The 15,220-nt window shown below is 39.7% G+C and overlaps 1 protein-coding gene across 1 annotated transcript; it reads right to left on the reverse strand.

The window, feature by feature from the left end:
- Nucleotides 1-199: 199 nt before the first annotated feature.
- On the reverse strand, nucleotides 200-6,917 carry lhfpl5a (LHFPL tetraspan subfamily member 5a). Its single transcript, XM_020634256.3, has 3 exons — nucleotides 5,170-6,917; nucleotides 2,214-2,450; nucleotides 200-436 (listed from the first exon to the last, which is right to left on the reverse strand). Exons 1-3 carry the CDS (start codon nucleotides 5,570-5,572, stop codon nucleotides 426-428), a joined length of 651 nt encoding a protein of 216 aa, XP_020489912.1. The 5' UTR covers nucleotides 5,573-6,917; the 3' UTR covers nucleotides 200-425.
- Between the last annotated feature and the right edge of the window lie 8,303 nt (nucleotides 6,918-15,220).

A 15,220-nucleotide genomic window follows, 5' to 3' on the forward strand; every position in this document is an offset into this window, starting at 1 on the left:
AATATGCACAGGTTGAAACATGAACACTCGTGATCTAAAAATGTTTATTTTGAGAACTGATTACTCCTTAAATACATCTCAATATTGGTTAGAATGTCAAATGATGAACCCTCGTTTATAAATACATATTCAGGTGAATGCTGTCGGAACAGTGCAAAAGAAATAAAGTTTTCTGGGTTATGTCACAAATGCCAGTTACAGTAATAGTTGATTAAATGTATCTCTCCAAAGTAACTAGGACCTAAAAACAGTGGTCCTAAGACTCCCAGTCAGAAGGAGCTCCTTGTAAAAAAAAAAACCAACATGTTGAGATTGTAATTTACAATTGTTAATTATCAAAACCGTAAAAAAACCCTTTGAGTCCCTGAAGACAGAAGTTCACCTCCAAGTCTTGTACGTCATTGCTCTTGTTGTCCACACGGGGACTAAGCATTATCTGGAGAGGAAGGCAACAGAGAGAACAATATGTCATTGTTATTTCAGAGAATGCTCTGTGTCAGTGTATCAGTAATCCAGCTGCAGCATTTCCACACAAAAAATATCATAGTAGACATTTTCATTTTAATAACAGACTCACAATAATCATGCTAACATGTCCCTGTTTAGCAGGTTGAATATATATTACATAAGTTTAGTATGCCAAAAGTTTGACTTGATAAAAAGTCAGGACTGTTTTACAATCATCCTCTGATGACAATGGTTGTCTTCACCATATTTCATGGCAAGTTAGTTGTAGTTAGTTAAAGAGGATACCCTGTCACCTATTTTTCTACCATGGCTCTATGTTTAGATGTGTAAACTGCTAAATATAAATAAACTTGTCCTGGGTTGAAAAATACAGGCCTTCTCTTTTCAAAGTGTGAGTAATTGTTATCCATTTATTTCACTTTGAATTGGAAATGTCAACGCCATAGTGAGTTGTCTGGGAATATTAGAGGACCTTTAAAGTAAAAATTGTCAATGTTAAAATTGTTTTTCTGGGGTCCTTTAGGTTTCAAGGCTGCCCATCCTCTGCTTCTCAACTTTAAAAAGAAAATCTCCAGCTAAAGAAGTTAAGTTATACAGCAAACCCTTTCAAACCTTTAACCTTCCTCTTGCATTTTTTTCATCTTGGTTGAAACACCATCGCCTTCACTTCTCTACAGCTAGATACCCTTATGAAGCCTTTGTCTTTTTTTGTCTTGTCTTTTCCCTCATTTACAATGATGTTCAGATACAAAACAAACAATTTACAACATTTGCAACAGTTAAGAACATTCACAATTTGTGTGTATTTGTGTTTATAAAATACAATCACACACTGAGGTTTCAGATAAATTACTCAATTTGTCTAAGAGACATCAGAGTGCCAATCTTAAGAGTATTTTGCACAAGGTTCCACATGTTTGGGGCAAAGACGCTAAAAGCAGATTTTCCTATTCAGAGTGAACCTGTGGGACTTGAAGCAATAGACGGGCAGTAGAGCGAGTATGGTACGGTCCAGTGGACCAGTTCAGCATAGACGTTATATAAGGAGGTGCACTATAAGTGACAGCTAAATGTTGGCATCGAAAATAATATTTGGAATTGAAAACACACCTGAAACTGAAATAAAGAAAGATTGGCATTGAAACACTTGTATTGTAAAAATGTGTATTGGCACTGAAACAGATAAGCTGGAGATATATACAGTATATATATATATATCTATATAGATATTTATATATATACATGATATATCGTTGATATGCAGATTATATGTAAATTACGCTCTCATTGCCCCCTCCCATCAAACCCTCCCCTCCACGCCAGAAAGGTGACAGAGAACTGAAACCGAAAACCGCACACAACGTAAAAAATCTGTCATCAGAAGAGAAGAAAACATCAGAAGAGAGTCACTGAAAAACACACCAGAATGCAAAAGCTGTTAAAATAAAATAAAATATTTTTTAATGCATGTTCTTTGCTCTTCATTGAAACTTTTTTCAGCGCCAATATCTGTTTCAGTGCCAATGCACATTTTTACAAGTGTTTCAATGCCAATCTTTCTTTATTTCAGTTGAGGTGTGTTTTCAATTCCAAATGTTATTTTCGATGCCAACATTTAGCTGTCACTGTTTATCTAAGAGATTCATAGATAAAAAGAAACAGGTGTTTATCACACCTCTGTGCCAGAGAAGACCAACCAACTTTGTTATACAAAATACAAGGAATGTGTATTTTCACTCTCCTACCTTTCCCCTCCACCTGGAAGTCCTCGGGCAGCAGCTTGTCTTGTCGGCTGCCCAGGCTGAAGGCCAGGAAGGAGAGGATGAGCGAGTCCATGATGCTGATGATGGCCAGGATGTAGGCCCAGCGCACCGTGCAGTTGCCCAGGGTGTATTTGTCGGTCCGTTGGCCACACATGCGCTTCACCTCGTCCGAGTCCCAGCCGTCAGGATAGATCATACAGCCGATCACCATGCAGGTGCCTGAGAGCGAGAGATGCACCACATATGGCACGGTGTCAACTTTCAGTCATTCATACAGCTAACTTTCAAGATTTAGATTTAGGAAACCTGAGGGAATTAACAGAAATGTGTTTGATTTTTATTCCGTTTTCACTTAAATGTCACATACAAGTTTCAGAGGTCTCCAAAACATGTCTGTGAAGTTTCTTGCTAAAAATCCACTCCAATCCTGTATTTATGCCTATAAACCCCTCTATTTCAGCCCTGCTCAGAACAGGCTGTTTCTGTGTCTGTATTGCTTTAAATGCAAATGAGCTGTGTCTGACCACGCCCCCTCTCTGGAAGGGCTCGGGGTTTCTCACTCCATGCCCAATTGTTTACGGTGAGAAGGCAGACTCAGAGGGAAGAACCGAACACCTAGCTGTGGGAGTGTCACCCACCTGGGGGAGGGGTTATTGCCCTTTGTGATGTCATGAAGGGAAAATCGCCAAATGGCCTGTTTGAGCACACATTTTATAAAAAGTGGAGCAGGCAAAAGACGGAGAGGATGGACTTTCTCATAATTAGAGGGTTTGTAGACAGGCACATATTAGTGACCAAAAAACATAGTAAAGTGTATTTTGCACAATATGTGAGCTTTAACAAGAGCATCTTTCTGCTCCAAACCAACTCCTCCAAAACCACTGCTGAAATAATTATAATATTATATATATACCAATATACCAATAATAATATTGGTGGTGCAATATCACAAACCAACTCCTCCAAATCCACAATCCAACAAAATACACACACACACACACACACACACACACACAAATGTGTGTTGCCAAGCAGTTTCAGAGCAATTTGACTCCACATAGATGAGCTTGTTCATCTATTATTGACTCTGTTAATAGACAGCCATATTAGCATTAAGAGCCCTGTGTACTATTACAGTATGTGACCAGATAGTAATTAACACACACACACACACACACACACACAGGAATCACTTTCACTTTTCATGCCTCACTCAACCTTTTACTTTCTCAAAGTTCTCACACTCACTCAAGTCTTAAACTATAATTTCAATCTTGATAATCTTAAATTTCATAACACATCAGGAAGTGAAATGTCGACAACCCGTAAACAATGACTCAAAGTCATTCATATGTGTTGAGTTTCAATCACAGACTTTAAAAGAAAAGCTTTTAATTCCCTGAGGCAGAATAAAATATTCAATGACAAACCTAACTACAGCTGTCACATATATTTAGTGGAGTAAAAGTTCAATATGTTCTTCTCAAATGAAGTGCTGTTGGTGTATAGTAGCACAACATTTACATTATTAAAGTAAAATAATGAATCCACTTGCTCTGTCAAACCACTGTATGACACAAAAGTAACCCTTATGACCCTACACCAGACAAATATCCATGAAAGACCATGTCTTAGATTTAGTCCAACAGACAGAAATACTCACACACACTGACATAAAACCTGATTCTGAACAGAAGCACCTGCAAGTGAAAGGACAAGCCTCAGATTAGACAAATAATGAGATTAACCCCGAGGTGCCCTGTTACACTTTCTCCTCTCCTTTTCCATTCTCTGCACACCTGCTGTTCAGTGTGTGTGTGTGTGTGTGTGTGTGTGTGTGTGTGTGTGTGTGTGTGTGTGTGTGTGTGTGTGTGTGTGTGTGTGTGTGTGTGTGTGTGTGTGTGTGTGTGTGTGTGTGTGTGTGTGTGTGCGCTCTGATGGATGACAGACTTTCTGTCTGAACTGCGCACATACACTATATGCCTATACAATAATCTAAATTAGTTGTATACCTACAGTATGTTTGTACATTACACTATTTCAACCCAAAGGGATTTGACTGGATGGTGTGCATGTGTTGGATTGTAGAAGTGTCATTAATTACTATAACATTAATAAAATATACGCTTTACAGTGTTTCTTTAACTTTCAGTCACAAGAAAAGCTTTGTGATGTAAGATGAAAAAAAACTGATCAAACCCAGAAACTAAAATGAGTTTGAGCTAACAAATTCAAGGGTCACAATCAGACATTTTGGTAACAGTAAAGTAGTGTTAAGTAGTAAGATGCCCCCCCACAAGAGTGCTTGTGTAAAGATGGAGGAGCAAAGAGAGATAAAGCCATACTCACATACACATTGAACCGATCATTTAAAATCAAGTTAATAATAATTTCATATTAATGACCAAAGGAAGTTAGCTTATACGCTATTTTTGTAGCCTTTAAACAAATTAGCTTTTTTTTTTTTTACTTTTCTGAAAGCTTATTTCAAATGTACTTTAAGAGGTCATTCTATGAGATGAAATGCAAATAAATCATCGAGAACTGTTGTTATTGCTTGATTACTGGATATGTCAAATGAAAGTAAACTAATCACCAAGTATTTCTAAAAGACAGTAGGCTATTTCTAATTCACTTTTCAATAAGAAATTTAGACTTCTGAAATGTGGGGATATCTATATTTCTATATCTATATTTGCCATGTTTTAAATAGGCCTTGTAAATAGGATAGGCTGTAACTTTGGGAAACGATTACATTTTCTCACAATTTGTCTGTTTTATATCAGGATTATTTTAGACTCTCTATTTAGGAATTTGTCTATATTTTGCAGATAATCAATAAATTAAATGATAACATGTGTATCAACCCTCACATCGTGTTCCTATATTCCTACAGTGACCGCCACACAGCCTTCACAGCTAAACTTTTGGTGCTCACTGGAGGCCAGCTGCATCCAGGCGCAGATCTTGTAGACGCTGCCCGCGTTGAAGAAGAAGAAGAGGCTGAAGCAGACAATGCTGCCCACCACCAGCAGCATGGAGATCCCCACGAAGAACATGGCCGTTTTAAAAGCTCCGGACGGGATGGAGCCGAAGTCCAGCGCGCTCCCTTTGCACGTGAGCTCCGAGGTGAGCGCGTTCCCGATGCAGTAGTGGAAAAGGCCGAAGTAACCGGCCTGCGGGGTGTTCACGCTGTCCCCGATCCAGTACGGCTGGATGAAAACCACCACGGTGATGACCGCGAAGGTGACGGTGAAGACCTGCCACAGCACGCCCATCGCCCGGCTGTTACGCACATAGTTGGTGTGGTAGATTTTGGCGGCCTCCTGAGCCGGCAGCATGGCGGGAGGGGATCTTAAAGTTTCTAATTATGGGTTGAAAGCCTTCTTTCCCACTGTTTTCCTGTGTTGAGGAGCTAATACGCCAAAAGGTAAAGACTTGAAGATCCTTGTTTAAAAAAAAGGACAACTGATGGCACTTTTTGAACACAGCCCTAACTCTCTCCTCACACTGCTGAATCAAACATGAAAAGAAGTTCCCCTCCACAGTCTTTAGTCTCCATACATCAATCTGCTTGTTACTGTGGCTGGATGTTTCTGACCCCTCTGATCAGCAGGTAGTGTTTCCTTTCTAGGGGAGACTGCAGTCTCCACATCATGAATGTTTAATGGCCAACAGATCCAAAACACAGCTAGCATCTCCAAGTAGCAAGCCAGGCCTCCTTTCACTTTTAAAGTCAGGATTTCAACCTGTTCCTTAAGAGACTGATTCCATATTTGTTTATTTTGTCGTTGTAGTTAAGAACAAGTAGTCTTATATGCAGACAGATTGTTGGGTCAGGCCATGTTTTAATGGCTAATAACATTTTATGATTGGCTTAAATTTTCTAAATCTGACCCAAAACATTTATCAATAGTGTGTATTTTATGTACAGTGGATGTGGACCATGGACCAGCACCAGCACTGGGTCGGTATCCATTAGACTAACACAGCACACTGGAGTCTCCTTTACAGTGGAAAAAAACAACAGATGCATCATGTTATGTCTCATGACTCATAATAAACTCTGATAACTGCTCATTAAAAAGCTCTCTATACAAATCCACCAGGTTCTGTACTTAGAACTCTGTGTTTTCCATGAAAACTAATGCCGCCTGCTCCGAGTACAGAGGCTATAGTTCTCATCACAGCTGCTGTGGGTTGGATCTGACCTGGGAGCCTTTGCTGCATGTAATCCCCCACTCTCTAGTTTGAACTCTCTAGTTTAGGGAGTCATTACTCCATAATATATTCACAAAAGGTATATTTGATTTTTGCTGTAAATATTCAGAATGTTGCATAATACCTATAACTTTAGGACGTCCTATTCACACAGGTGGGATTGTTGATTTTGTTACCTAAGTCAAAGAAAAGACTATGATTACTCTCCATACACTTGTGTCATTACTGAAAACTGAGTCCTTAGGACAGTTAGAGGGAGTTTAGTCACAGCAGCCTTGTTCTAACAAGTGACTGAGCCACTGATGGACAGAAACCCCACAAGGGACTAAATACATCCTCAGTATTTACTACAGTCTAGCACTAGAGGGAGCTACTGAGCTTCAGTGTTACTTCATCACTTTATCACAGATTACTATAATCTGTTTGTTTCAAGCTTCCCCCCTAATCGCTCTTTACACAAACAGAAGTTTGGGTTGTTTAATACCAAGCTGCTTGTCAATATCAAGTCCTATTCTGGCCATCTTTAATATTGTTTATGTATGCAGTCCAGGGGTTTATAAACTCGGTTAAGAAATGTGACCGTTGCATCCTCAACACATCTCTTTGCTCCGTATGCAGTTTGTTAAACCTGACTGTTATTTCAGACTTTATGTCAGACAAACTCAAAACATTTCATAAAAACTCAGAGCAATCGGTCTAAACGTGTTTAATTCAGAGGGTCTGAGTCTTAATATGCTGCATGACTTAACTTTAGGGCTTACATCAATGCAGATAGTGGTCGAATATTTTAAATATTGTGGCCTATAAACCCATAGACTAGTGTAATAGGATGTTAGCTTCTTGTGTCATACCCTCATTTTCTTTTAAACAGATGTTTGTTGTACTCTCAAAGATCCTCATCACCAGAGATTAAAAAACAGCAGGATATCACCTCTCATACTGTATTCATTTCAGCCAAAATGTCACAATAATTTAAGACAATGAGATGGGGGGACAGCATGTTTGTGGTGCTTTGTGTAACAGTCACATGTGGGCTGTAAATGTTGTCACTCGATGAACTTACAACAAAAGCTGTAATTTGTAATGAACCCAATTCATGAATATTCTACAATTTTTAATGCTTTTGTTTGTGTTGGCTGCCATAGGCCTACTAATTGTCTTTAAAAACATGATTTTATTGATAACATAATAGAGCCATTTCACGTACGTAATACTGACATATCTGGAAGCTTTGAGATAAGCAAATATTTTAATGTCCAAAGACCCGAGCTGTCTGCATACTGACTAGCCGACTAGACTCTTCTCCTCTGTCTCCTCTGTACCTACTAACTTAATGATGATGGTCTCCATATTGTTGATGATGATGTTGGGAATGACGATGGTTTTTGTTTGATAACGATGACTTATAAGATGGTTTCTATACTGATTAGAGCTCTCAAGAACTGCCCTCAATGTTGTGCTTTGCCTCTGTTCCTGTCAGCACCTGTGTGTCCAATCAGACTCAAAGCTGATCGTTTGCTCTTACTGACATTGTTCCCTTTTTTCTAGATCCTTGCTTGTGTTGTACTTACTCTCTGATGTACGTCGCTTTGAAGAAAAGCGTCTGCTAAGTGAATTGTAGAATTGTAGAATTGTAGAACCTAGAGTTAAAATGAGAGATGTGCCTGTGATATCTTTTTAATCTTTGTTTTAGTCCCATTAAAGAACTCCTTTTTTTGTTACTGTTGATAGGTTACATGGAAGAGATTCATCGATCTGCAGCAATGTGTGTGTCTTTGTGTGTGTGTAGGTGTGGGCAGTTAGTGTGTCAATGCACTTAGCTTTATTAAGTGATACAGCCCCATGAGTGAGATGGAGGCTGTTTATAATCAAGTTATTCACAAGGAGCAATCCAATTTTCTCAGAGAATGGAGTGAGATTGTATGTCTATGTGTGTGTGTGTGTGTGTGTGTGTGTGTGTGCGTGCGTGCGTGCGTGCGTGCGTGCGTGCGTGCGTGCGTGCGTGCGTGCGTGCGTGCGTGTGTGGATGTGAGAGTTTGTCCTACGATTGTATAATGTCATGTAATGTTATACGCTCCATAAGTAGATAAATCATCTTTAATGGTGATGTCAACCTTTCAATAGACCTAACCTGGTCTGTTCATGTTCTGTATACTAAAAAAATCGTCTTTTTTTTCCGTGTTTTCCATACAGCTTTCGTTATTGCTTCTAGTCCAGTGATACTTCTCATAGTATCTTCCATTTAGCCTGAGGTGGAAGTAGTGTGTGCATGTGTGTGTGATTAACCCTTTATACTCTCTTTAGGCCTGTTTACTCTGAGAGCCTCTCGGAGCACAAAGAGGCTTTTCTGCCATTTCAGCACCTCTTCCTGTCCCTTTTCTGCCTGCCTCCTTTAGAGGCTGTCTCCATAGAAACGGGACACCAGATGAGAGGATAGGTAACGGGGGGAAAATTACACAGAAATAGAGATAAGAGGAAACAGCCAGTTATACAAATTTCATGACATGAATGTTACTGAAAATAATTCCCTTATTCATACGAAAATTCTGTTCATTTATATACCAGGAAATGTTTTGTTTTTTTTAAACTAAAATACAAAATGTGAAAAACTTTTAATAATATGATGTTTTAAACACCTTAAAATGTTTATTTTGGGTTATATGATACACTTTACAGGGGTGGAGTTGGGGTTGCTATCACAGATGGACTCTATTAGTCTTCTGGGAATGTGTGAATAAATGTAATAGGCTTCAGGCTCGGGGCCGAGGAACAACCACTCTTTGTTGTTCTCCTTCTATCGTCTCCCCCACACACACTCACAGGACCTCATGTCCTGTGATGCAGCAGTAAATCAGTCAATGAATGTCACTATACCTCTCTGAACAACCCTGAGGCTGCAGCACCCTAGACCAGCCAACAGTCTCCACCCTCAGCCTCAGCACGGTCGCAGCCCAGCAGGGCGCTTTAGAGTCTGGGCCAAAAGGGAGCAAAGTGTGGGTCAGCCTGTGCCCTGGGGATGGAAGCTGGAATGTAGGTCTGCTCGAGAAGGGCTCATGTTCATTTCTACATTACTGATGATCTCTCACTGCAGTTGCATCCCTCAATGACAGTGATCTGCATTCAGACACATGAACAATCTACATATAGACTCACACATGAGCCAAACTCAGGGGATCATGTTTATCCTTTCAGTACATTTCTATTTCTTAATATTGAAGATTCAAAGATTCAAAAAACTTAATTGTCTATCACATTGTGACAGAAAATTACCTTTTGTTGAGGCTCAACATGAAAACATACAAACATTCACACTAACACTCCCATTAGGTCATAAATAGCTCAAAGTACCCTAAATAGGTAAAAACACATATGCACAGCATTTACAAAACATTGCTTATTTAGCCTTGTTTAAAATGAGTATTGCAGTGGGAATAAAAGAGTTTCTGTAAGTTTTCTTTATGTTAAGCTATAAGGGACATGACAGGTTTGATAGACCTGGAAACATCGTTTTCAAATGTCTGTACATCTTATGAGTGTGTTAGCTTTAGCTGTTAAAAATTAGTATAGTCTATATTTATATTAAAAATGTGTAATATTTTGGTTAAATAAATACACTTGGCTGGTGTTGGATAAAATATACCACTCATATCTAATGCTATAGGAGGATAGCATGAGCAGCTGATTAGCTTAACATAAAGTCAATAAACAAGGGGAAACAGCTAGCTAGCTAAGTTAAAGGGGAACTCAATGAGCCTACAGATAATATCAGCTACAAGTAATTAAAAATTAGAGAGAGACAAGTTGGATAAAATATTTATACGACGGGGCGATAGCCATAGTGGTTATGTTGAACCTCCCATTTTCGTTGCTGCATGTCATCCCCCGATCTCTTCTTCCAACATTTCCTCTCTCTTCGCTGTCGTAACAAATAAAGGCAAGTTAAATTAGGCCTGAAAATATAACTTTAAAAGAAAAGATTGATACAAGTCATGTTTTTTTTTTCTAGATAAGAGGCTGATGCAAACAAAAATTAGGTCGTGTAAGCCTTCCTTAACGTTTCCTCCATGAGCCTACGATGCCTCCAGAGGGCTGGAAAGTGACTCCAAGCATCCCAGGAGCTCCCCCTCTCTATGTCAAGCCGGCTCTCCACAGGTATTGATGCACTGCAAACTATGGTTTGCGTCCAGTTGCTGTGCTTCATTCAACTGATCTGACAGGAAGCTAGTCAATGCGAGGCCTCTGTGCTACTTAGTTTAGTTTGTTTATTTAAAAGGACAATGTGCACTTACATTAAATGTTTTCAATAAACAAAGAGATGGGCGCACCAGATTTAGCTAAAAGCTACATTCCATCTGTAGTCCATTGCGACTGGATAATAGGTTGGGTGTAATTGGCTACCAAATTGGGAGAAAGGGGGATAAAATCTGATACAAATTTACGAAAAAGGAAATGTGGGAACATAGGGCCTAATTTTGAAAAAAAATCTCTCACACTCCCGTTCACTCAATTCAACAGTAGCGCCAAGATTGAAAAGCGGCAATGACACAGGCCATGGCACACGTGACATACCAGCGGCACGCCGCTGTTCGCAGATCAGCACTTCCATGTTCCACAACATAAAGTGTAATATGCCGCTGTTTCCAAATTGGCACTTCCATGTGACATGGCATGTGTCAGTGCTGCTTTTTGATCTCTGCGTCACTCCAGTTCAAACCTAACTTAATGACACTAGCAGTAGCCTACCCCTTAAACTCAATTCCATTTACACCAATGAATAAAGGCTGAATTACAGAAACAACTTTTATTCATGTTAAGAACAGCATGACAAACCTATTCTTGAAAATGACCCTGCAGTTGAATCAACAGTCCTCTCTTGTAGTTTCAAGAAAATTGAATTTTAAAACCATCATGAAGATGTGTTGTGTTAATCCCAACGAACTGGCACCTGCGTTTTCAGTACTTCAGCTCACAAACTAAGGGATAAGACAGGTCCCCAAGGTCACCTTTTTTGCTCGGTGCAGTCAGAGCTGTACAGCTACTATCACAGATCTGACAAAACTCCAGGGTTAAAGAATACGAGATATTGAGTGAGCCTAAAGTCTAAATGGTAGGGGTCTTTTTTTGTACCAAACCAGCTAGTTGTTTCCCCCTTTCCAGTCTTTATGCTAAACTAAGCTAACAGGCTATAGCCATTAAGTTGCCTGCAATCTGAATACCATCACTATTTCCACTGCTGTGAATGCACACTTTGCAGGTTGATTGGACAAAGCACCTCAGCGGGTCCAGCACCTCCAAGAACAGCCAAGGACATGCTCTACTGTGTACCACTGCAGCTGACGCACATAAATCTAAATCACTTATAAGTAGCTCCTGTGTTACACCCATGCAAACACACAGACACACACCATCAAACATCTGTGCTCTCACTTATTAGACTCGAACATGAATTCCCATAGCAGATGAACTCGAGTGAAATAACTGAACATAATTGAACTGCATAATGTTTCATTTTTTGTGATGCACCTCTTTCAGTACCAGCCTGTGAATAGTCAAATGCGTGTTCATCTAATCCTGGCCAATTCACACACTTTTGTTACGGTAAAGAATCGAGGATTAGTTTATGGAACTTCAAAGTCAAAAATAGAAAAACACATTTGAGGGATTATAGACATATCAAAGAATAAGATGGAGAATACATTAGGGAGAAGTTTCATCTTCCATCTGACTCCCTCTGTCTCGTTTCTCCACTTTTCCACTGACATGCATATAGCGTTGGACATTCAGTCATGTGGAATAGTTCAATCAATAAACAAGGCTGGTATACAAGGTTTAGCAGGTAAGAATGTGTAGCAGCACATTGTGTAATACTTTTTGTTTTGGAGCATCATTTGTGTTTTAAATGTTATTTCCATCATTGTAGCCATAAAATAAATACCTCATTTCAAAATGATGTAATAGCACTTTAAAAACAGCTACAGAAAAATCAAGGTACATTAAGGTTATTAGTCATTTTATGTATTAGTTCAAAATATAACCACATAGGCCTAATGCAGAAATGAGAAGAGGGCCCATAAACTGTATTTGTGTGTGTGTGTGTGTGTGTGTGTGTGTGTGTGTGTGTGTGTGTGTGTGTGTGTGTGTGTGTGTGTGTGTGTGTGTGTGTGAAGAAAAATGCCGAATCCAAGCAGCAGAACTAATTCTGACTTCACTGTGACTGTCAGAGGAACCTGAGGGCTGAGGGAGTGATTGTATTTGAACGCCTCTTATGTAATTAGGGTGCTTTTTTGACTATATGCAGCCCTAAATAGAGGGATTATGCTACAGTTTGGCAATTGCAATATTAAGATATCTTAAGGGTTTAAAAAAACACACAGTACTGTTATGAAATCTGAATTTTACATTTGAATGTGCTGAGGAGGAGGTAGAGAGATCTCAGGCAGAGAGGATTTAAAAAAAGAAAAAGCGTACACAGGCCTGAAGAGGAATGAAAGGGACTTAACACATGCCTAGGAGAACAGTGCAGCCTCATTAAGTAACAGTTTGTGTGAGCTGGTCTTAAAAAGCCCACATGGAAAGGTGAGTGTGTTTAAGTGTGAACCACCCTTGTTTGTGTGTTTTTGTCATCCGAGTTGTGGAAGTCAGTGGCTGGTTCCCAGCAGATCTAGCAGGATTGTAGCTTTATCCTCATATCTGGATGTTAATCTTGTGTAGATTCCAGTTGCTGCTGCTGGGGAACATAGTGTGTGAAGCACTTACATCGTCACCTGCTCCTCGGGACACGGACACACAAACACATGGTTAAAGTCATAAGCTCCTTTGTGCACACAGAATGGCTTTATAGCTCATGCAGCCGTTGGCAGACTATGCTTCATTACATAAAAGTGAATGTGACAGTGGAGATACTTTTTCTCTACATCCAGTCAGAATTCCTTTTCTTATATATTACCATTGAACAGCTGCTGGTTTCTTTATGGTCATACATAAAAAAAATGTATGAACAACTAACTTGTTGTCTAGAGTTATGAAATCAATAACTGGACTGTGTTTGCACCATATTGGGAAATCTGTTTGCTGCAGTTCTGATGTGACTGTCATTGGCAAACTGTTTGACCTGTTCATGTCAGAATATGAGTCACATATATGAGGAGGAAGAGATGGATTTGGAGAAATTTGAGTTTCCTCCATGCGGCTGTAGATTTGAATCCTGCCAGTTGAAAGTCTGCCATCACAAACTGAGCTGTAGCACTGAACACTTTGCATAGATCATTTTAAGCAGTCAAACATAAACCTGGCTTTATCAGTAGCATGCTAGAGGAAACTAAACTGGAGGAGAACAGTGGACCCAGAATCAATGATGAGTATAGGCCTATATATAGTTGACTGTATAGAGAGAGAAAACTGAGACAGAATGGTAAAAAAAGACTAATATTAGTTCCACAAAGAGAAATGTTTACAATTTCCTCTTTTGAAGAATTATGACTCAGCAAGAGGAGGAAGTGAGCAGACTGCTACTTCCCATCTAACCCAGATCAAACTCCATCCTCCGCATGGACATGATAACCTCAGCTCTTTGACCTCAAGGTGTGTAAAGTGGTGGCCCCTCCTCTCCGTCATCACGGGAACAGCCCTCCTCTGTTCAGTTTAACGGACCTCAGATGTCGCCGCTGGCAGTCGGTGTGTGCTGCAGGTTTGTAATCTTTACAGTGGGTGTGACGCTGGGCGGGGCCACACGAGTCCATCGACATCGTTGATTGGATGTTTTTGTTTTAATAGAGGAGGGGCGAGTTCAGCAGTTGGCCGAACAGCGAATCAATCAATGTGACTATGCTGCGTTCAATGACTCCTCGTATTATTGTACAGTCAAAAAAGAGTGCATTTAAGGGGAAAATTGTGTGGTGTTGAGTAATTTAACATAATATATTTACTCAAGTATTGTTTTGTAGCCTACATTTAGCCCACTCTTCTACTCTTCCACTTTATAGGCTTACCTGCCTTATTGCAGTATTAGGCTACTACAGGTAGTCCACTGTTTTATCACCTCAAATTCAGATGAATGTGTCAGAAAGAGTTGCTAGTTAAATTATGCAAAAAGGCAAACAATGCTAATGAATAATGTCTCTTTTGGGTCCCCATACTTTATTGAAGTGATGTTAATATCTGGAATAACCCTCTGAGTGAGAGATTATTTCAAACCCATGGAGTAGCTTTTGCAAAATGTTACTGAGAAGCAGAGGTAGGCCTGTAATGATGTTGAGTATGGCAGCTGTTGTTATTTCTTGGTAGACCTATCTACAGATCCCTCAGTGGACTTTAAGTTGTGACTTTTTAGTGATTTTTTGAGGCCACAGCCATGGGTGGTTCTAGGCAGGGGCCAACAGGGGCCAGTGCCCCTGTAACACTGAGCTTGGTCCCCCCTGTGGCCACCCCTCCAAAAGGAAGAGCCCCCCCTAGTATTTGACTCAACAACCGGACTCACAATTTAGAATTAAATACTGTTATTGAAACAAATATAAATCATGGTATTTTATGATGTGCGTTATTATTTGGCTTTTTTTTTTTTTTTTTTTTTAAAGCGATCATCTTTGTCTATTTTTCACTTGGGTTTAATGTTTCCCTCTGACAAAACAACTGGCCCCAGTTTAGTGGTCTAGAATCGCCACTGCCCACAGCTGCCTGCAAGAACGCTTCCAAATGTGATACCAATATTTCCTACATCCCATGAATGCATCAGTACCTCTTGGAGTTTACTGTCTGAGCGCTCCGTCAAC

Source organism: Labrus bergylta, chromosome 5 (assembly GCF_963930695.1).
Source record: "Labrus bergylta chromosome 5, fLabBer1.1, whole genome shotgun sequence".
Lineage (NCBI taxonomy): Eukaryota > Metazoa > Chordata > Actinopteri > Labriformes > Labridae > Labrus > Labrus bergylta.